Here is a 24,031-nt window from a genome sequence, read left to right on the forward strand (position 1 = left end):
TCTTAAGGAGGCACACTGTTTATTGTATTATTTCCTTATACAATGCTTAACACACACAGAGGGATATTCGGTCCCCTCATCCGATACCCTAGGGAGGTACAGCCTCTGGACTTGGCGGGACTCACACGTCTACTGCTAACCTCCTTGATACCTAAGGAGGTACAGCCTCCGGACTTGGCGGGACTCACACGTCTACCGCTAACCTCCTTGATACCTAAGGAGGTACAACCTCCGGACGTGGCGGGACTCACACGTCTACCGCTATCCTAGTCCTCCGGCTAGGACCTAGGGGAGGCTATCTGACCCACCGCTGGCCCGGTGGGTCCTGACCACTGGGTATGCCGAGCCTTAGCCCTTAGAAGGGCTGGGAGGCTGGTCCAGGGTCCTAGCTAGGCTTCAGCCTAGTCTTCTGTCTTCGTGCAGGGAGAGAACTCCCCGAGATCCGTTGGGTCACCCGTCTTATACCCCTTCGTGGCCAGGTAGAACCAATCATACATTCCCACGTGGAACCGTCTGATTGGTTCGTACTAAACCCTGGCTACGATCCGTTTCACCTCCACTGACCCCAACCGTTGTACCCAGGGGTAATGCTGCACTGCCCCGGTGGCAATGCAGGTTACGCAACAGCGCGTAGTTAACACCTCTACATATATTTAAGTTTAAGTCATAGTTTCGCGGTAATTTTTTGAAGGTGGAGGGGTTACCAGCCCCTCTACCCATCCAGAGCCCCTGTTTAGCCCCTGTGGTGGTCACAGACGCCATGAGGGGAGGAACCAATCGGAATTGGTCCTCCCCCCACAGCACTGTCCACGACAGAGTTGCCCGTCCGGCACCGTGAGGAGGTAGGGGGTTGAACACCATCACCACCATCATCACACCACTCACTTGAACATCACCATCACAACACTCACTTGAACATCATCACCATCACACACCACTCACTTGAACACCATCACCACCATCACACACCACTCACTTGAACACCATCACCACCGTCACACACCACTCACTTGAACACCATCACCACAATCACCATCACACACCACTCACTTGAACACCATCACCACCATCACACACCACTCACTTGAACCACCATCACACACCACTCACTTGAACCATCACCATCACCACCATCACAACACTCACTTGAACACCATCACACACCACTCACTTGAACATCACCACCATCACAACACTCACTTGAACATCATCACCATCACACACCACTCACTTGAACACCATCACCACCATCACCACCATCACACACCACTCACTTGAACACCATCACCATCATCACACACCACTCACTTGAACCACCATCACACACCACTCACTTGAACCATCACCATCACAACACTCACTTGAACACCATCACACACCACTCACTGGAACATCACCACCATCACACACCACTCACTTGAACACCATCACACACCACTCGCTTGAACATCACCACCATCACCACCATCACACACCACCCACTTGAACACCATCACCATCACACACCACTCACCTGAACATCACCACCATCACCACCATCACACACCACTCACTTGAACCACCACCGCTGCGCCTGCAGAGTTTGCGTGCGGCCGATGCCGATGAGATGTCACCTCCGTACGACTCGCTGGCCGTCTTCGCGTACGAGGGCTCCGGCTCCGAGGCCGGCTCACTGAGCTCGCGAGCTCACTGAGCTCCTCACTGAACTCCTCACTGAGCTCCTCACTGAGCGGCTCCTCACCGTGGGACGCCGACCACAGCCACGGAGTCCTGGACACGTGGGGGCCGAACTTCTTCCACAATCTGTCGGACTTCCACAAGCTGGCGGACTTGTACGCTGGCGACTCAGACTGAGAACATCCACCACTACCACTACTACCACTATCACCACTACTACTACACTCACTACTACCACTGCAACTACCACTACCACCACTATCACCACTACACTCACCACTACTACTACCACTATCACCACTACCACCACTATCACCACTACTACCACTACTATTACACTCACCACTACTACCACTATTACCACTACCACTACACTCACCACTACTACTACCACCACTACTACCACTATCACCACTACTACCACTACTATTACACTCACCACTACTACCACCACTACTACCACTATTACCACTACAACTACACTCACCACTACTACTACCACCACCACTATTACCACTACTACCACTACACTCACCACTACTACTACCACTACCACCACTACTACCACTACTACTACCATCACTATCACCACTACCACCACTACCACCACACCCACCACTACCACCACTACCACCACACCCACCACTACCACCACACCCACCACTACCACCACACCCACCACTACCACCACACCCACCACTATCACCACTACTACCACTATTACCACCACACCCACCACTACCACCACTACTACCACTATCACCACTACTACCACTACTACTACCACTACTACCACTACCACCACTATCACCACTACCACCACTACCACCACACCCACCACTACCACCACTATCACCACACCCACCACTACCACCACACCCACCTCACGTCCTGCTGCTGCTGATGTTTCAGTTCTGTTTTTAATCCACCCTTGAGGACAAGAGCGTCGTTTGATTATCAAGGGCGTAGTTTAATTATTATAAATTAAAAACTTTAGCTTGATTGATCACTTGCGCTGCTGAGGAAGGACACCACCGTGACACTCGTCAAGGAACAACAACACATCGTACGGTCCACACGATGTACCGCACAAGCAGCAGAGCAATCCCGTACCGTAATGCCGTACCACCGTGCTCTCACCCTTGCGGGGTAGGCAGAGACTGCTAGTCACGGTGGCTAGGAGATGAACCCACGACCTCCTGGTACGCAGGAGGTCGTGGGTTCACCTTGACACGGCCTCCTGCTGCTGCTGTATTTGGAGTTTGCGCGTCTCCCCATGGCAGTGCGAGTTTTCTCCTGGTGCTCCGGTGTTTTCCCCCGCTCCGCATTTAGAAACAACGTCTCTACGGGATGTTTATTTTTCGTGAGCATTTAGCTGCTGCTGTAAGTGTTCCACGCGTTGAGTTATCGCTTCTCTGTTTTTGTTATATACATGTGTACCCGGAAAAATAAAAAAATAAACGTTTCTCAGTATCGCGGTCACAGCGCGCGCCCCTTGTACCGCGATGTTCGCGAACGTCACCGACTCTAAACGGCGCTTTTTTTTCGCGCCCGTCCGTTTAAGAAGGGGGGGGTCAGGTCGTCGCGTCGAGTTTAAAATGTTTGTTCACGCACCGCCCCCCTCCGGTCCTTCACTCGAGGCTGAAGACGACCTAGGGGATCGATTTTCCGGAGCTCAGCCACGTGCAGCTCCGACCTCATCGAAACCGGTGATGTCAACAACGCCGAAAGTTGCGAAGGGCCGAGTTGACACTCGCGACGGGGTTTCATGAACTCGCGACCTTTCCCAACGTATTTCCTCACGTCGAACAATCAAAAAAAAGGGCACGGAATTACTCGCAGATTTTAAGCGCTTTAATTTCGAGCGTACACTTGACGTCGCCCTTACGAGACGGCACTCGATGAAGCGATATTACAGCAACGAACAGAACAAAATGAACATTTACTTTACAATCGCAACTTATATAATACCACGAAAGTCCACGCCCGCCAGTGACGTTATACTGCTCCTGTTCTGTCAAGCGTGTTTATTAAACAGTTTATGGCCAGTTCATTGCTACTGACGTGAACCATGTGTTGCCTATTCCGAATTACCCAGCTTGTTGTTTCACGTCTTGAATGGCGTAGCCTTCAAAAGTCGACCTACACACAGTTCGCTCTTCATTGCAAGGCCCGCAAGCCACTAGCGGCCACTGATGGGCCTTTAGCGCGGCCCTCTGACGTGCGCCCCCCCCCCCCCCCCCCGACAATACACAAATGTGAAAACACCCCCCCCCATCATCATCATGCTGCTGTCAACCCCAGCTGTGGTTTCAAATGTGTGGCCGCCCAACTCAAACTTATAGGCGAAAGTGTCTCCCCCCTCCTCTCTGAAAATTGGTGAGAAACACTTTTATTATTCTTGGTTCTTTCGGTAAAGTCACCACCGCGTAAAAGGGAAACAGTAAAATAATAAAAATATATAAAACAAAATTCTCACGGCGTTTCGACTGCAACACAATCAATCATCATCAGGTGTGAAAACCACAGCAATAAATTTTTTTCAAATTTTCTTGCTGTGGTTTTCACACCTGATGACGATTGCTTTGTGTTGCAGTCGAAACGTCGTGATAATTTTATTGTTTTATATTTTTATTATTTTATTGTTTCCCTTCTACGTGGTGACTTTACCGAAAGAACCAAGAATATGAATCCCTGCAGTCACGAAAGCTTTAAATCAACAGAAAAAACACTTACTTAAAACTGAACACCCAAAATATTTTAACCGCGGTGGCTAAAAGTCTCCACCCTGGCCACCATTTCGCCAAGAACATTGAACGCAAAACAACGTTAAAACAACGTTAAAACAACGTCGCTCAAAAAAACACTCTGACTTAATCCTCAGGTTCAAAAGCGTAGACATCTGGATCCTAAAACCAGTCAAAGATGTTGCCGCACTCTATTGCAGGAGGCTTGCTGGGAGGTAACGCAGAGATCATCCTCCCTCGTTTGACCTTTCTTCTCGACGCAGCTTTTCTTGAGATCTCGCTCGCCTGTGACAAATGAACACATCGAAGACGCCACAACAACACCGCCATCGTCAACAGTCACAAAGATGCGGGACGCAAACGCAGAGGCGCTCACAAAGAAGCACGGCGAGATGCTCCCTTGGGATTACACTGAGAGATGGTGAAAGGAACAACGTTTTCGTTGTCCATCCACCCGCACCTTCGATTAGCACAGTTGGCTACGCACGGTGGTGCCAAAGTAGTTCAACACGTACACACGCACGTACGCACGCACGTACACACACACGCACGGACAACACGAGGGTCAGATAATGTACACAGGGTTCGTGGCTACGCACGGTGGTGCGAAAGTAGTTCAACACACGTACTGCACGGACAACACGAGGGTCAGATAATACACACGGGGGTTTCGTGACATCGTTCAAACTGTTGAGAGAAGCCACCTTGGGCAGGAGAGGGACGATGGGACGATGGCCAAGGAAAAAACGGACCGGAGTGGCATCCAACGGAAGATACTCGACCGAGGCGGCGACAACCGAGGAGATGGAGCGATGAATTGAGCCCCGCGTGCACAGGCGCTAAGTGTGGATCATTATAGATCTGCAGGATCGCGAGAGAGGTGGCGATTGCGCGGGGAGGCCTCCGTCCGGAAAGTGGAATGATTACGGCTGATGGGAGTCTCCATGCCACAAAAACGAGAATGTAGAAGCGTGAAAACGAGGGCACCAAACATGTGACACGAACACAATATTATTGTAAACATTAAACAGCATTTACATAAAAGGGGGGGGGGGGAGCACTCAAAAGCTCCACACTGATAGATTCAAGAATCCATTGCTATGCTGCCATCTCCTGACCACCTCGTAGGCCAAGCCTGGTAGTCCCCGGCAGTCTCCCATGCAAGTATTGCACCGGCTAATTCCTGCTTAGTGTCTGAGATCTGACAAGAGTGGGCCCATTTAAAGATCGGTCAAAATTGTTGGCTTGAATGGGTGGGTGACCAATCGGGTGACTGGCATTGACGCTGCAATACGCGGACTAGGAATGAGAGCGACCACCTAGAAGCAATGCAATGAGATAAGTAGACAATAGAAGTGACGCTGCAATACGCGGACTGGGAATGAGACGCCTATAAGCAATGCAATGAGATAAGTGGACAATAGAAGTGACGGTGCAGAGCTGCAATTGCTGGCTCATGCCACACTGCAGGCAGAATGAGTTCTACAGGGGGTGAGCGGCGCTGTCCACGACGTCTTGGAAGGAGTTCTACAGAGGGTGAGCGGCACTGTCCACGACGTCTTGGAAGATGGTGGGAGTAGCCGCAACTTGACCCCACCACACACAACCAGCCGATCGATTAAATGGCGCACCCATTTATCCAGAATGAGAAGTTGTATTTATATTGGAGGAATCCGATGAGCTATGAAGCCGTTTTTCACAGATGTCCGGTACTATTAACTATTTTTTTTATTTTACCAGGTAAGGCCCACTGAGCTGTATAGCTCTCGTTCAGAAGTGACCTGGCCACAAATGATAGCTCGACCAAGTGGCTTATCACGTGGAAATGTATAGCAGCCAAATACTCTAAAAAGCCACGTTTTTAAATGTGTAGGGAACAATCGGAGGACCTGGAGAAAAATCCACGCAACCACGTGGAGAACACGCAAGCTCCAAATATACAGCAGGCGTCAGAGTGGGCATGGAATCCACGACCTCCTGTATGCCAGGTGAGGCCGTTAACATTTCTACACCGGTAAGAAGGCCATGTCAGACGTCACAACAGCAAACAATACAAGAACACCACAATAGGAGTGCAAAGTATAGGAGAGGTTAAAAAAATGAATAAAACAATATAAACAAAAAAAACTAAACCATTTTGATCTTACTCTTTGTTTTTTTCGGTAAAGTCACGTAGGTAAAAAAAATCAATAAAATAAAAATAAATGAAAACCAAATTTTTTTTTAATCTCAGCAGGTAAGGCCCATTGAACGATGAGCTTCTTTTAGAGCGGCGAACTGGCCACAGACGGCAGCTCTAAGAAGCGGCTTGCCGCGTGAAACGTTGCTGGAGAGCAACAATGATCTTTTGGAGTGAGAGACAAAAGTGCGTTACGTCGTGGGCATTGTTGAAACCGCAGCGCCCAGGGAGATCAAGCCGGATTGCAAGCGAAGCGCACTCATTCTAGATTGGAAGTTGTCGTGACTGCAAAGGATCCACACACTCTGGCTCTTTCGGTAAAGTCACGTAGGTAAAGAAAATTAAAATAAAGGTTAAAAATTAATTAAACCACGACGTTTCGATCGCGACACAAAGCGGTCATCATCAGGCAAAGGGGTCAGCCTCTAAAGGCAAAGTGTTTGTGAAGGTTTGGGGATGGGAGGCATAGCCCAAGTGTAGCAACAACACCAGAAGCACGGGCGGTGCACGAGTGCCAATGTAGCAACAATGTAGCAACAATGCAGCAACAATGTAGCAACAATGTAGCAACAATGTAGCAACAATGCCAATGTAGCAACAATGCAACAAGAATGCAATGCAGCAACAATGCCATTGCAGCAACAATACCAATGCAGCAACAATGCCAATGTAACAACAATGCCAATGCAGCAACAATGCCAATGTAACAACAATGCCAATGTATCAACAATGCCAATGTAGCAACAATGCCAATGTAGCAGCAATGCCAATGTAGCAACAATGCCAATGTAGCAACAATGCCAATGTAGCAACAATGCCAATGTAGCAGCAATGCCAATGCAGCAACAATGCCAATGTAGCAACAATGCCAATGCAGCAACAATGTAGCAACAATGCCAATGTAGCAACAATGCCAATGTAGCAACAATGGATCAACAATGCCAATGTAGCAACAATGCCAATGTAGCAACAATGCCAATGTAGCAACAATGCCAATGTAGCAACAATGCCAATGTAGCAACAAAACCAATGTAGCAACAATGCCAATGTAGCAACAATGTCAATGTAGCAACAATGCCAATGTAGCAACAATGTCAATGTAGCAACAATGCCAATGTAGCAACAATGCAACAACAATGCCAATATAGCAACAATGCAACAACAATGCCAATGTAGCAGCAATGCCAATGCAGCAACAATGCCAATGCAGCAACAATGCCAATGTAGCAGCAATGCCAATGTAGCAACAATGCCAATGTATCAAACAATGCCAATGTAGCAACAATGCCAATGCAGCAACAAAACCAAACGCTGGGGATGCGGGGGGGGGGAATTAACTAGGAAATTAAATAGTCTAGAACCCGGCAGATATGATGGAACAACCAAAAACATATTCTTGGTTCTTTCAGTAGTCACGTAGAAGGGAAATAATAAAATAATACAAATAAAACAATAATTTTCGTATTGTTTTATTTTTACCGAAAGAACCAAGATTATTAATCCAATACTATACAGGCATATCCTTGACAACTTCATAGCAACACCTGATATCGTTAGCAGACCCCACAAGGTATATTTAGCATCTGCCACAAACAATTTTGCAAGAATTTAAAGTGTAGTGGTAAAGCCTCACTCGGATTGTGTCCGTGTCATCGTCATCGGAGTCACCTGACCCCTCGGCATCAAAAAGGTTCTGAGGAAAATGTAAACAGTGATTAGCACAAATAAACTTGGGCATCTTCAGAGGTCAAATCAATTTCTAGGTTCACCTCCTCCAACCACATCTTGCACACCGCGTGCACTGCAGCCACGACCAATTTCATTCCACAAATGCCTCAATGACGTAGCTGCTGCACTTGGCACAGCCACGTTTCAAAGCTGCCTGAGTCGTTTCAAGGCCCCGGTTACAGTTATTCAGTTGAGGAAATTGTTTCCATTAAAAATCAAGTCACTTGAAGTAATCAATCCCATTCATTAAAACAGCTCATTCAGGGGGGGGGGGAGGGGGGGCGACGTTTCGGCCACAACACAAGCAGCCATCCTCAGGTGAAGGAACATAACTGTCTGGACGACAGCGCTCCAGTGAACACCGCTAAGCTTGGCAGAGTCTTTTAAGCTGGGTGGGAGGAGCAGAGCCCCTTGACAAAGGAGTTTACATATCAACAGAGGAATTTATCATTGAAGTAGCTAAGTTAATGTGAGAGATTAGCAGGATGTTAATGTGAGGAATGAGCATGTAACTGGGAGATTAGCATGATGTTAGTGTGAGGAATTAGCATGTAACTGGGAGATTAGCAGGATGTTAATGTGAGGAATTAGCATGTAACTGAGAGATTAGCAGGATGTTAATGTGATGAATTAGCATGTAACTGGGAGATTAGCATGATGTTAATGTGAGAAATTAGCATGTAACTGGGAGATTAGCATGATGTTAGTGTGAGAAATTAGCATGTAACTGGGAGATTAGCATGATGTTAGTGTGAGGGATTAGCATGTAACTGGGAGATTAGCATGATGTTAATGTGAGGAATTAGCATGTAACTGGGGGATTAGCATAATGTTAATGTGAGGGATTAGCATGTAACTGGGAGATTAGCAGGATGTTAATGTGAGGAATTATCATGTAACTAGGAGATTAGCATGATGTTAATGTGAGGAATTAGCATGTAACAGGGAGATTAGCATGATGTTAATGTGAGGGATTAGCATGTAACTAGGAGATTAGCAGGATGTTAATGTGAGGAATTAGCATGTAACTGGGAGATTAGCATGATGTTAGTGTGAGGAATTAGCATGTAACAGGGAGATTAGCATGATGTTAATGTGAGGAATTAGCATGTAACTGGGAGATTAGCATGATGTTAATGTGAGGAATTAGCATGTAACTGGGAGATTAGCATGATGTTAATGTGAGGGATTAGCATGTAACTAGGAGATTAGCAGGATGTTAATGTGAGGAATTAGCATGTAACTGGGAGATTAGCATGATGTTAATGTGAGAAATTAGCATGTAACTGGGAGATTAGCATGATGTTAGTGTGAGAAATTAGCATGTAACTGGGAGATTAGCATGATGTTAGTGTGAGGGATTAGCATGTAACTGGGAGATTAGCATGATGTTAATGTGAGGAATTAGCATGTAACTGGGAGATTAGCATAATGTTAATGTGAGGGATTAGCATGTAACTGGGAGATTAGCAGGATGTTAATGTGAGGAATTATCATGTAACTAGGAGATTAGCATGATGTTAATGTGAGGAATTAGCATGTAACAGGGAGATTAGCATGATGTTAATGTGAGGGATTAGCATGTAACTAGGAGATTAGCAGGATGTTAATGTGAGGAATTAGCATGTAACTGGGAGATTAGCATGATGTTAGTGTGAGGAATTAGCATGTAACAGGGAGATTAGCATGATGTTAATGTGAGGAATTAGCATGTAACTGGGAGATTAGCATGATGTTAATGTGAGGAATTAGCATGTAACTGGGAGATTAGCATGATGTTAATGTGAGGGATTAGCATGTAACTAGGAGATTAGCAGGATGTTAATGTGAGGAATTAGCATGTAACTGGGAGATTAGCATGATGTTAATGTGAGGAATTAGCATGTAACAGGGAGATTAGCATGATGTTAATGTGAGGGATTAGCATGTAACTAGGAGATTAGCAGGATGTTAATGTGAGGAATTAGCATGTAACTGGGAGATTAGCATGATGTTAGTGTGAGGGATTAGCATGTAACTGGGAGATTAGTGTAGTGCCGTGAATTCACTCGTACGACAACCGTCTCTTTTTCCTCCGTCACTTTTATTCCATCGTTCCGTACACACAGTAATTCTCTCCATGCTCCGCCAACTCGGACACTCCGATTTACTTCAGCATCGTCCGTGCATCACCTTCCACACACAGTGTTTCTTCGCCTATCTCTTCACACACAGTATCTTCCCTTCCACACACAGTGGTTCGTCTTCTATCTCCTCACACACAGTATCGCCGCTATCTCTTCACACGCAGTGACTTCCATCTATTCACACACAGTGACTCTATCTATCTCCGCTAACGCTGACTCTCCCTATCGCTATTTACTGTCTTTGGGGTCTGGCTCTCTATCTATTCTTCCCTAACATTTCCAGCTGTCTTCTTCGTATCTCTTCACCTCTCGTCAACAACTGCCCAGCAACAACTCTCCAGCAACAACTCCCCAGCAGCAACTCTCCAACAGCAACTCTCCAACAGCAACTCTCCAACAGCAACTCCCCTCCGTTCAAACCACCTCGCGTTTTATCCCCTCTCGCATTAGCCTTAATTAATTGCCACGTGGCTCGCTGGCCGTTTCCCGCCAGCCCGCACCTGTCCCCTTCATCAGACATTCAGACGCTAACACTTAAGCTAACAGTCTCTCGACCAATCACAGCCCTCGTGCCACGACTCCCTTAATTACTTGGGTTTGTTTACGCCACTCGCGACTCGACCACCTGTTCGACCTCGTGTGACCCGTTCTCCTTGTCTGTCTGTATGTACTGTATATGGCCAATTCCTATGCACATTATCTACCCCACTACATTAGCATGATGTTAATGTGAGGAATTAGCATGTAACTGGGAGATTAGCACGATGTTAATGTGAGGGATTAGCATGTAACTAGGAGATTAGCAGGATGTTAATGTGAGGGATTAGCATGTAACTAGGAGATTAGCAGGATGTTAATGTGAGGAATTAGCATGTAACTGGGAGATTAGCATGATGTTAGTGTGAGGGATTAGCATGTAACTGGGAGATTAGTGTAGTGCCGTGAATTCACTCGTACGACAACCGTCTCTTTTTCCTCCGTCACTTTTATTCCATCGTTCCGTACACACAGTAATTCTCTCCATGCTCCGCCAACTCGGACACTCCGATTTACTTCAGCATCGTCCGTGCATCACCTTCCACACACAGTGTTTCTTCGCCTATCTCTTCACACACAGTATCTTCCCTTCCACACACAGTGGTTCGTCTTCTATCTCCTCACACACAGTATCGCCGCTATCTCTTCACACGCAGTGACTTCCATCTATTCACACACAGTGACTCTATCTATCTCCGCTAACGCTGACTCTCCCTATCGCTATTTACTGTCTTTGGGGTCTGGCTCTCTATCTATTCTTCCCTAACATTTCCAGCTGTCTTCTTCGTATCTCTTCACCTCTCGTCAACAACTGCCCAGCAACAACTCTCCAGCAACAACTCCCCAGCAGCAACTCTCCAACAGCAACTCTCCAACAGCAACTCTCCAACAGCAACTCCCCTCCGTTCAAACCACCTCGCGTTTTATCCCCTCTCGCATTAGCCTTAATTAATTGCCACGTGGCTCGCTGGCCGTTTCCCGCCAGCCCGCACCTGTCCCCTTCATCAGACATTCAGACGCTACCACTTAAGCTAACAGTCTCTCGACCAATCACAGCCCTCGTGCCACGACTCCCTTAATTACTTGGGTTTGTTTACGCCACTCGCGACTCGACCACCTGTTCGACCTCGTGTGACCCGTTCTCCTTGTCTGTCTGTATGTACTGTATATGGCCAATTCCTATGCACATTATCTACCCCACTACATTAGCATGATGTTAATGTGAGGAATTAGCATGTAACTGGGAGATTAGCACGATGTTAATGTGAGGGATTAGCATTAACTGGGAGATTAGCATGATGTTAGTGTGAGGGATTAGCATGTAACTGGGAGATTAGCATGATGTTAACGTGAGGAATTAGCATGTGACTGGTCCATAAACAGTTCAGGTTTAACCTGGTCGAGTGCAGGCACCATTGGTGCTGCGTCAGCGAAACCTCGACATCTACGTGAGGAAGACGTCGGAGACCCTCACCTTGCCTGCTGCCCTGGCCTTGTCACTTCGCTTGGATGGCATCGCGCCAGACGCACTCTCTAGGAGTTGTTCATCCACCTAACGTACATTCATAAATATCGATGAAGAGAAATCGTGCACATGCATAGATCCTGCAATTAAACAAAAATTATTCGGCCTTGCTGGAATACGGCGTAAGCCAAAAGGCTTCCTGAATTTTTTTAAAATAATAATTTACTTTACAAAAAAAATCAGTTCCCGTGCGCGCAACGCACGAGCAAATATAAATCTTCGTCGAGGTGTTGCACGTTGAGATTTTTGGGAATTCAGAAACCCGTCCCCTGGTCACGGGCATGCTTTGTGAGCGCTCCGTCTCTGGCACATCCATCCTACGGTTATTTAACAAATGCTCCAAGCTCGCCACGATGTTTATTCCACCTTCACGCATCCAGTGACCGCGGCCTTTTATTCCGATTCATGGTGATGGAGACTCACATTAAACTGCAGAGGAGAGATTTTGTTTGTGTTTTTCATTTAAAATTGATCTTTTAGTGCCAATTGTCAAATGAATGCCTTAAGATTCCAGTTACACAGCCATGCAATTATTAAGCAATTATTTTCATTAGATTATAGCAAATATTTAATTATCTGCGGCATGCCAGTCAGCCCCCAATAACGGGAAAGGCTCTCCCCCCAGTTGGTCCGGCTTTGAGTGGTTTGACTGCGCGCCGTACATTAGGAGGAATGCCTCTATTCAGCACGAACATCCACAAGTGAACCTGGCATGACGCGAATCATCCCTGGGGTCAAGCGAGCCGCTCCTTCCCCTACCAGAGTGGATCAAGTCCCATTGCGGCGTCCGAAGAATTACAATCAAAGCGGTCGCATTAACTCACCGTCAAATCCATGCCTTCAGAGCTCTCGGAGTCCGACCAATAGAGTAACTTTCGCTTTGCATTCGCCATCTCCCCCGTGGCAAGGGGCTCGCGAATGCCCTCGGGAGCCGACTTGGCCGCTGTTACTGGTGCGGGCAAAGGTGAAGTCTTGCAGATCACACGGGCACACAGACAAAGATCCCCCATTTAGGTCTCGCAGGCTACAGGGGTGCCGTGCTGATCGCAAACACCGAACATCGTCGCTTAACCCAGCGGGATTTATTTAACAAGCCTGACTGATGAATAAGACCCAAGAAAGTAAAAAAAAACTGCTCCAGATCTTGCTAGCTTGAATGAATACTGCTGAATAATATTGGTCTGTAATGCCAAAAGGCTGATGGCCAAAGCATCTATTACGTGCGTGTATGTGTAAACACAGAATACATTGTTACCCGTAACGTTCCACAATAAAAAATGAGTCTCAATACAAAATCAATTTCAATTATGTGGTGCAGAGATGTGCAGAGATGAGACCACGTGGATTGTTAACGAAAAGCGTTGAGTTGAAATCCGATTCTGTGGGCCCCGTCATAAGAATGTGGAATTTCCACTCCTGGCTTTCAGAGAGAGAGGGGGAGTGAGCCACCTCACGCCGGCTTGGCCAGCGCAGCGCACGAGGAGGGGGGTTGCCGTGGCCAGCACCTCACCTGGTCACATGTCTCCCCCCCAGTGCTGACGTGTACACACTCTGTCAGGTGTGTACACAAGGCTGACGTGTACACACTCGGTCAGGTGTGTACACAAGGCTGACGTGTACACACTCGGTCAGGTGTGTACACAAGGCTGACGTGTACACACTCGGTCAGGTGTGTACACAAGGCTGACGTGTACACACTCGGTCAGGTGTGTACACAAGGCTGACGTGTACACACTCGGTCAGGTGTGTACACAAGGCTGACGTGTACACACTCGGTCAGGTGTGTACACAAGGCTGACGTGTACACACTTGGTCAGGTGTGTACAAAAGGCTGACGTGTACACACTCGGTCAGGTGTGTACACAAGGCTGACGTGTACACACTCGGTCAGGTGTGTACACAAGGCTGACGTGTACACACTCGGTCAGGTGTGTACACAAGGCTGACGTGTACACACTCGGTCAGGTGTGTACACAAGGCTGACATGTACACACTCGGTCAGGTGTGTACACAAGGCTGACGTGTACACACTCGGTCAGGTGTGTACACAAGGCTGACGTGTACACACTGGGCCAGGTGTGTACACAAGGCTGACGTGTACACACTCGGTCAGGTGTGTACACAAGGCTGACCTGTACACACTCGGTCAGGTGTGTACACAAGGCTGACGTGCACACACTCGGTCAGGTGTGTACACAAGGCTGACGTGTACACACTCGCCGTGTGTCAACACAAGGCCCAGAGAGTTCAATTGTCTCAAAACAATGTTGATACAACTGTGCGCTCCCAGAAGGCAATTGTGGGACGGTGGCTTAAGAGATGTTATTATTGTTATTCTTGTTTTTTTTTCCGGTAAAGTCACGTAGAAGGGGAAACAACAAAATAATAAAAATACGAAACAAAAGCTTCAAATCAAAACGTAGATGTTTATCATCGTACCAAACGGAGAGATGGATATCGCGAAGAGAACGCGAGCGGGCTTTGGCCGGATATACTTCCGCCAGAACGGACGACGGCAGCCAGCCGACTTGGCGAGACTCGCGACGGAACGGCGGCCGAAGGCGAGGACGCCCCCAGAGAGGCCGACCGCCGTCGAGCCCGGGAGCGACGGGGATCGGCTCCCGTGCGCGACGAAACGCGCGACGTACCTGCGTGGCTCTCTCGCGTGGACGCCGGCGGAACCCCCGAGAGGATTCGCGCGGCGCCTCGTCCCCCGCCGAACCGGGAGCGAGCGCGTTCCCGTCGCCCGTCGCCGGCGTCACCGCGGAAGTCCCGGCCGTGACCGCCGCCTGGGGCGCGGCTCGGGGTCGGGACGACGCGTCAACGCCGCCCTCCTGCGGGGGGAACGCGAGAGGATCGAGTCACCGCCTTCGCCGCGGGCAAAGTTCTCGGGCTCGCTTAGACGGAGCGAGTCCCGTGGGCAAAGCGGGAGCCGCGCTCTTTAAGCGGAATTTTTTTTTTAAATAAATCAATCCCGACGTTTCCATCGCAACGCTAAGCAAATCATCGTCAGGTGTGACAACCACAGCAAGGACATTGTTTACTCAAGCGGGAGAGAGACCAGGGGTTGTTTAACTGCCCTAACCCCTGGTCTCTCTCCCACTCTTACACTCACTCACTCATACACTCACTCACTCATACACTCACTCACTCATACACTCACTCACTCATACACTCATACACTCACTCATACACTACACTCACTCACACATTCACTCACTCATACACTTACTCACTCACACACTCACTTACTCATACACTCACTCTCTCACACACTTACTCACTCATAAACTCACTCACTCATACACTCACTCAAACACTCACTCACTCATACACTCACTCACTCATACACTCACTCACTCACACACTCACTTACTCATACACTCAGTCTCTCACACACTCACTCACTCATACACTCACTCACTCACACACTCACTTACTCATACACTCACTCTCTCACACACTCACTCACTCATACACTCACTCACTCATACACTCACTCACTCACTCATACACTCACTCATACACTCACTCACTCATACACTCACTCATACACTCACTCATACACTCACTCACTCATACACTCAATCACTCATACACTCGCTCACTCATACACTCACTCACTCATACACTCACTCACTCATACACTCACTCACTCAAACACTCACTCATACACTCACTCACTCAAACACTCACCTTCTGCTTCAATTCTTCCTTTAACTTTGCTATTTCTGCTCTCATTTCATTGTTCTGCTTTCAACAAACAAAAACGTCACGGTGATTGACATTGTATACTTGAGTTGTCTACATACACCAAGAACCTCTCTATAACGCAGGCGCGACTGGGGATATGAATGGCACACGCATTATAAGCTACTTGCATTATCAAGGAAACTTCACGTGCATCTCTGTACGTGTTTCTGTGCCTCCCTATCTGTGTCTGTCACATGGCTCAGTATCTCAGAGTGGGGAGCGGTGGCGCAGCGGTTAGCGCGTCGCGCTACGAACCCCACGACACGAGTTCCATTCCCTCTCACGGCCAACACCGTCAGTGACGATTCTCTGAACCGGTCCTGGGCCTCCGCTAGGTCGACTCAGCCTCAAATGAGTACCTGGTGCGGTGTGTAAACATCGCCACTCGGGAGACAAAAAGGCGGTCGGGCATGGTGCTGGCCACCCACCCCCTCGTGTGCCACAGTGCCGGCCTTCATAGGCGTTGCTCACTAACAGCGCTTGCCCCAGCAGTCTGTTAAGGCTACACGGGGGGATCTCTGTCTTTGTGTCTCTACGTGCATCTCAGTGTCGACTACTTTCACGAGAGTCAATCGGTACGATAATTGAACTGCAGATCCGTCGAGTATTTCATAGGTAGGACGACTGAGCGGACCGTCTCTCGGTTAAATCGTGTGCAGTGTGCGACCGTGCAAATGGGTTGCTTGCTCTTCCTTCAGCAAAATTTGTCACCGTTCTGATTTAAAGCTTCCGTGACTGCAGGGATTCATATTCTTGGTTCTTTCGGTAAAGTCACCACCACGTAGAAGGGAAGCGATAAAATAATAAAAATATAAGACAATAGAATTCTCGGGACGTTTCGACTGCAACACAAGCAATCGTCGTCAGGTGTGAAAACCACAGCAAGACATTTATTTTTTATTTTTCTTGTTGTGGTTTTCACACCTGACGATGATTGCTTTGTGTTGCAGTCGAAACCTCATGAGAATTTTATTGTTTTATGTTTTTTTATTATTTTATTGTTTCCCTTCTACGTGGTGGTGACTTTACCGAAAGAACCAAGAATATGTCACCGTTCTGTTCATACAATGAGTCTTTAATTTGCCGTGTGATTTGGCAACATTGCTCACCTGCCATAACATCACCGGGATTGTGAGGGTGGGGTGGAACGTGAGCGTGACCATTCTCAACGATGATTTACCAACGGAGGAACCAACAAATGATACAGAAGCTAAACGGGAAAGGCTCTCCCCCCAGTTGGTCCGGCTTTGAGTGGTTTGACTGCGCGCCGTACATTAGGAGGAATGCCTCTATTCAGCACGAACATCCACAAGTGAACCTGGCATGACGCGAATCATGCCTGGGGTCAAGCGAGCCGCTCCTTCCCCTACCAGAGTGGATCAAGTCCCATTGCGGCGTCCGAAGAATTACAATCAAAGCGGTCGCATTAACTCACCGTCAAATCCATGCCTTCAGAGCTCTCGGAGTCCGACCAATAGAGTAACTTTCGCTTTGCATTCGCCATCTCCCCCGTGGCAAGGGGCTCGCGAATGCCCTCGGGAGCCAACTTGGCCGCTGTTACTGGTGCGGGCAAAGGTGAAGTCTTGTAGATCACACGGGCACACAGACAAAGATCCCCCATTTAGGTATCGCAGGCTACAGGGGTGAAGTCTTGCAGATCACACGGGCACACAGACAAAGATCCCCCATTTAGGTCTCGCAGGCTACAGGGGTGCCGTGCTGATCGCAAATACCGAACATCGTCACTTAACCCAGCGGGATTTATTTAACAAGCCTGACTGATGAATAAGACCCAAGAAAGTAAAAAAAACTGCTCCAGATCTTGCTAGCTTGAATGAATACTGCTGAATAATGTTGGTCTGTAATGCCAAAAGGCTGATGGCCAAAGCATCTATTACGTGCGTGTATGTGTAAACACAGAATACATTGTTACCCGTAACGTTCCACAATAAAAAATGAGTCTCAATCCAAATTCAATTTCAATTATGTGGTGCAGAGATGTGCAGAGATGAGACCACGTGGATTGTTAACGAAAAGCGTTGAGTTGAAATCCGATTCTGTGGGCCCCGTCATAAGAATGTGGAATTTCCACTCCTGGCTTTCAGAGAGAGAGGGGGAGTGAGCCACCTCACGCCGGCTTGGCCAGCGCAGCGCACGAGGAGGGGGGTTGCCGTGGCCAGCACCTCACCTGGTCACATGTCTCCCCCCCAGTGCTGACGTGTACACACTCGGTCAGGTGTGTACAAAAGGCTGACGTGTACACACTCGGTCAGGTGTGTATACAAGGCTGACGTGTACACACTCGGTCAGGTGTGTACACAAGGCTGACGTGTACACACTCGGTCAGGTGTGTACACAAGGCTGACGTGTACACACTCGGTCAGGTGTGTACACAAGGCTGACGTGTACACACTCGTCGTGTGTCAACACAAGGCTGACGTGTACACACTCGGTCAGGTGTGTACACAAGGCTGACATGTACACACTCGGTCAGGTGTGTACACAAGGCTGACGTGTACACACTCGGTCGGGTGTGTACACAAGGCTGACGTGTACACACTCGGTCAGGTGTGTACACAAGGCTGACGTGTACACACTCGGTCAGGTGTGTACACAAGGCTGACGTGTACACACTCGGTCAGGTGTGTACACAAGGCTGACGTGTACACACTGGGCCAGGTGTGTACACAAGGCTGACGTGTACACACTCGGTCAGGTGTGTACACAAGGCTGACGTGTACACACTCGTCGTGTGTCAATACAAGGCCCAGAGAGTTCAATTGTCTCAAAACAATGTTGATACAACTGTGCGCTCCCAGAAGGCAATTGTGGGACGGTGGCTTAAGAGACATTATTATTGTTATTCTTGGTTTTTTTTCCGGTAAAGTCACGTAGAAGGGGAAACAACAAAATAATAAAAATACGAACAAAAGCTTAAAATCAAAACGTAGATGTTTATCATCGTACCAAACGGAGAGATGGATATCGCGAAGAAAACGCGAGCGGGCTTTGGCCGGATATACTTCTGCCGGAACGGACGACGGCAGCCAGCCGACGGGGCGAGACTCGCGACGGAACGGCGGCCGAAGGCGAGGACGCCCCCAGAGAGGCCGACCGCCCTCGAGCCCGGGGAGCGACGGGGATTGGCTCCCATGCGCGACGAAACGTGCGACGTACCTGCGTGGCTCTCTCGCGTGGACGCCGGCGGAACCCCCGAGAGGATTCGCGCGGCGCCTCGTCCCCCGCCGAACCGGGAGCGAGCGAGTTCCCGTCGCCCGTTGCCGGCGTCGCCGCGGAAGTCCCGGCCGTGACCGCCGCCTGGGGCGCGGCTCGGGGTCGGAGCGACGCGTCGACGCCGCCCTCCTGCGGGGGGAACGCGAGAGGATCGAGTCGCCGCCTTCGCCGCGGGCAAAGTTCTCGGGCTCGCTTAGACGGAGCGAGTCCCGTGGGCAAAGCGGGAGCCGCGCTCTTTAAGCGAATTTTTTTTTTAAATAAATCAATCCCGACATTTCGATCGCAACGCTAAGCAAATCATCGTCAGGTGTGACAACCACAGCAAGGACATTGTTTACTCAAGCTGGAGAGAGACCAGGGGTTATTTAACTGCCCTAACCCCTGGTCTCTCTCCCACTCATACACTCACTCACTCATACACTCACTCACTCATACACTTACTCACTCACACACTCACTTACTCATATACTCACTCTCTCACACACTCACTCACTCATACACTCACTCACTCACTCATACACTCACTCATACACTCACTCACTCATACACTCACTCATACACTCACTCACTCATACACTCAATCACTCATACACTCACTCACTCATACACTCACTCACTCATACACTCACTCACTCATACACTCACTCACTCATACACTCACTCACTCAAACACTCACTCACACACTCACTCACTCATACACTCATTCACTCATACACTCACTCACTCATACACTCACTCACTCACACACTCACTTACTCATACACTCACTCTCTCACACACTCATTCATACACTAACTCACTCATACACTCACTCACTCATACACTCACTCACTCATACACTCACCCATACACTCACTCATACACTCACTCACTCATACACTCAATCACTCATACACTCACTCATACACTCACTCACTCATTCACTCATACACTCACTCACTCATACACTCACTCAAACACTCACTCACTCATACACTCACTCACTCATACACTCACTCACTCATACACTTACTCACTCACACACTCACTTACTCATATACTCACTCTCTCACACACTCACTCACTCATACACTCACTCACTCACTCATACACTCACTCATACACTCACTCACTCATACACTCACTCATACACTCACTCACTCATACACTCAATCACTCATACACTCACTCACTCATACACTCACTCACTCATACACTCACTCACTCATACACTCACTCACTCAAACACACACTCACACACTCACTCACTCATACACTCATTCACTCATACACTCACTCACTCATACACTCAATCACTCATACACTCACTCACTCATACACTCACTCACTCATACACTCACTCACTCATACACTCACTCACTCATACACTCACTCACTCAAACACTCACTCACACACTCACTCACTCATACACTCATTCACTCATACACTCACTCACTCATACACTCACTCACTCACACACTCACTTACTCATACACTCACTCTCTCACACACTCATTCATACACTAACTCACTCATACACTCACTCACTCATACACTCACTCACTCATACACTCACCCATACACTCACTCATACACTCACTCACTCATACACTCAATCACTCATACACTCACTCATACACTCACTCACTCATTCACTCATACACTCACTCACTCATACACTCACTCAAACACTCACTCACTCATACACTCACTCACTCATACACTCACTCACTCATACACTTACTCACTCACACACTCACTTACTCATATACTCACTCTCTCACACACTCACTCACTCATACACTCACTCACTCACTCATACACTCACTCATACACTCACTCACTCATACACTCACTCATACACTCACTCACTCATACACTCAATCACTCATACACTCACTCACTCATACACTCACTCACTCATACACTCACTCACTCATACACTCACTCACTCAAACACACACTCACACACTCACTCACTCATACACTCATTCACTCATACACTCACTCACTCAAACACTCACTCACTCATACACTCACTCACTCACACACTCACTTACTCATACACTCACTCTCTCACACACTCACTCACTCATACACTCATTCATACACTAACTCACTCATACACTCACTCACTCATACACTCACTCACTCATACACTCACCCATACACTCACTCATACACTCACTCACTCATACACTCAATCACTCATACACTCACTCATACACTCACTCACTCATACACTCACTCACTCATACACTCATTCACTCATACACTCACTCAAACACTCACTCACTCATACACTCACTCACTCATACACTCACTCACTCATACACTCACTCACTCATACACTCACTCACTCATACACTCACTCACTCATACACTCACACATTCACTCACTCATACACTTACTCACTCACACACTCACTTACTCATACACTCACTCTCTCACACTCACTCACTCATACACTCATACACTCACTCACTCATACACTCACTCACACATTCACTCACTCACACACTTACTCACACACTCACTTACTCACACACTCACTCTCTCACACACTCACTCTCTCACACACTCACTCTCTCACACACTCACTCTCTCACACACTCACTCTCTCACACACTCACTCTCTCACACACTCACTCTCTCACACACTCACTCTCTCACACACTCACTCTCTCACACACTCACTCTCTCACACACTCACTCTCTCACACACTCACACTCACACACACTCACTCACACACTCACTCACTCACACACTCACTCACTCACACACTCACTCACTCATACACTCACTCATACACTCACTCACTCATACACTCACTCATACACTCACTCATACACTCACTCATACACTCACTCACTCATACACTCACTCACTCATACACTCACTCACTCATACACTCAATCACTCATACACTCAATCACTCATACACTCAATCACTCATACACTCAATCACTCATACACTCAATCACTCATACACTCAATCACTCATACACTCAATCACTCATACACTCAATCACTCATACACTCAATCACTCATACACTCAATCACTCATACACTCAATCACTCATACACTCAATCACTCATACACTCAATCACTCATACACTCAATCACTCATACACTCAATCACTCATACACTCAATCACTCATACACTCAATCACTCATACACTCAATCACTCATACACTCACTCACACATTCACTCACTCATACACTCACTCACTCACACACTCACTTACTCATACACTCACTCTCTCACACACTCACTCACTCATACACTCACTCACTCATACACTCACTCACTCACTCATACACTCACTCATACACTCACTCACTCATACACTCACTCATACACTCACTCATACACTCACTCACTCATACACTCAATCACTCATACACTCACTCACTCATACACTCACTCACTCATACACTCACTCAAACACTCACTCACTCATACACTCACTCACTCATACACTCACTCACTCACACACTCACTTACTCATACACTCACTCTCTCACACACTCACTCACTCATACACTCACTCACTCACACACTCACACACTCACTCACTCACACACTCACTCATACACTCACTCATACACTCACTCATACACTCACTCACTCATACACTCACTCACTCATACACTCACTCACTCATACACTCACTCACTCACACTCACTCACTCATACACTCACTCACTCATACACTCACTCAAACACTCACTCACTCATACACTCACTCACTCATGCACTCACTCACTCATACACTCACTCACTCATACACTCACCTTCTGCTTCAATTCTTCCTTTAACTTTGCTATTTCTGCTCTCATTTCATTGTTCTGCTTTCAACAAACAAAAACGTCACGGTGATTGACATTGTATACTTGAGTTGTCTACATACACCAAGAACCTCTCTATAACGCAGGCACGACTGGGGATATGAATGGCACACGCATTATAAGCTACTTGCATTATCAAGGAAACTTCACGTGCATCTGTACGTGTTTCTGTGCCTCCCTATCTGTGTGTCTGTCACGTGGCTCAGTATCTCAGAGTGGGGAGCGGTAGCGCAGCGGTTAGCGTGTCGCGCTACGAACCCCACGACACGAGTTCCATTCCCTCTCACGGCCAACACCGTCAGTGACGATTCTCTGAACCGGTCCTGGGCCTCCCCTAAGTCGACTCAGCCTCAAATGAGTACCTGGTGCAGTGTGTAAACATCGCCACTCGGGAGACAAAAAGGCGGTCGGGCGTGGTGCTGGCCACCCACCCCCTCGTGTGCCACAGTGCCGGCCTTCATAGGCGTTGCTCGCTAACAGCGCTTGCCCCAGCAGTCTGTTAAGGCTACACGGGGGGATCTCTGTCTTTGTGTCTCTACGTGCATCTCAGTGTCGACTACTTTCACGAGAGTCACTCGGTACGATAATTGAACTGCAGATCCGTCGAGTATTTCATAGGTAGGACGACTGAGCGGACCGTCTCTCGGTTAAATCGTGTGCAGTGTGCGACCGTGCAAATGGGGCGC

At 48.0% G+C, this 24,031-nt stretch overlaps 2 protein-coding genes across 2 annotated transcripts in view; one reads left to right on the forward strand and one right to left on the reverse strand.

Annotated features, from left to right (window-relative positions):
- LOC142915616 (cadherin-2-like) overlaps positions 1-3,618 on the forward strand; it is a 37,083-nt gene extending 33,465 nt beyond the window's left edge. The window contains exon 10 of the mRNA XM_076061344.1: positions 1,580-3,618. Within this exon, the coding sequence (XP_075917459.1) occupies positions 1,580-1,605 (26 nt within the window). The 3' untranslated portion in view covers positions 1,606-3,618. The remainder of the gene's footprint in view (positions 1-1,579) is intronic.
- LOC142915627 (uncharacterized) overlaps positions 3,517-24,031 on the reverse strand; it is a 36,143-nt gene continuing 15,628 nt past the window's right edge. The window contains exons 16-24 of the mRNA XM_076061349.1: positions 23,292-23,348; positions 19,450-19,635; positions 17,708-17,854; positions 16,216-16,269; positions 15,168-15,353; positions 13,344-13,490; positions 12,469-12,546; positions 8,237-8,296; positions 3,517-4,709 (exon numbers count right to left, since the gene is read on the reverse strand). Of these exons, the coding sequence (XP_075917464.1) occupies positions 4,587-4,709; positions 8,237-8,296; positions 12,469-12,546; positions 13,344-13,490; positions 15,168-15,353; positions 16,216-16,269; positions 17,708-17,854; positions 19,450-19,635; positions 23,292-23,348 (1,038 nt within the window). The 3' untranslated portion in view covers positions 3,517-4,586. The remainder of the gene's footprint in view (positions 4,710-8,236; positions 8,297-12,468; positions 12,547-13,343; positions 13,491-15,167; positions 15,354-16,215; positions 16,270-17,707; positions 17,855-19,449; positions 19,636-23,291; positions 23,349-24,031) is intronic.

Source organism: Petromyzon marinus, unplaced genomic scaffold, assembly GCF_048934315.1.
Source record: "Petromyzon marinus isolate PM22_M1 ecotype Great Lakes invasive population unplaced genomic scaffold, UKy_Petmar_22M1.pri1.0 PM_G_Scaffold_33, whole genome shotgun sequence".
In the NCBI taxonomy this organism is placed as follows: Eukaryota; Metazoa; Chordata; class Hyperoartia; order Petromyzontiformes; family Petromyzontidae; genus Petromyzon; species Petromyzon marinus.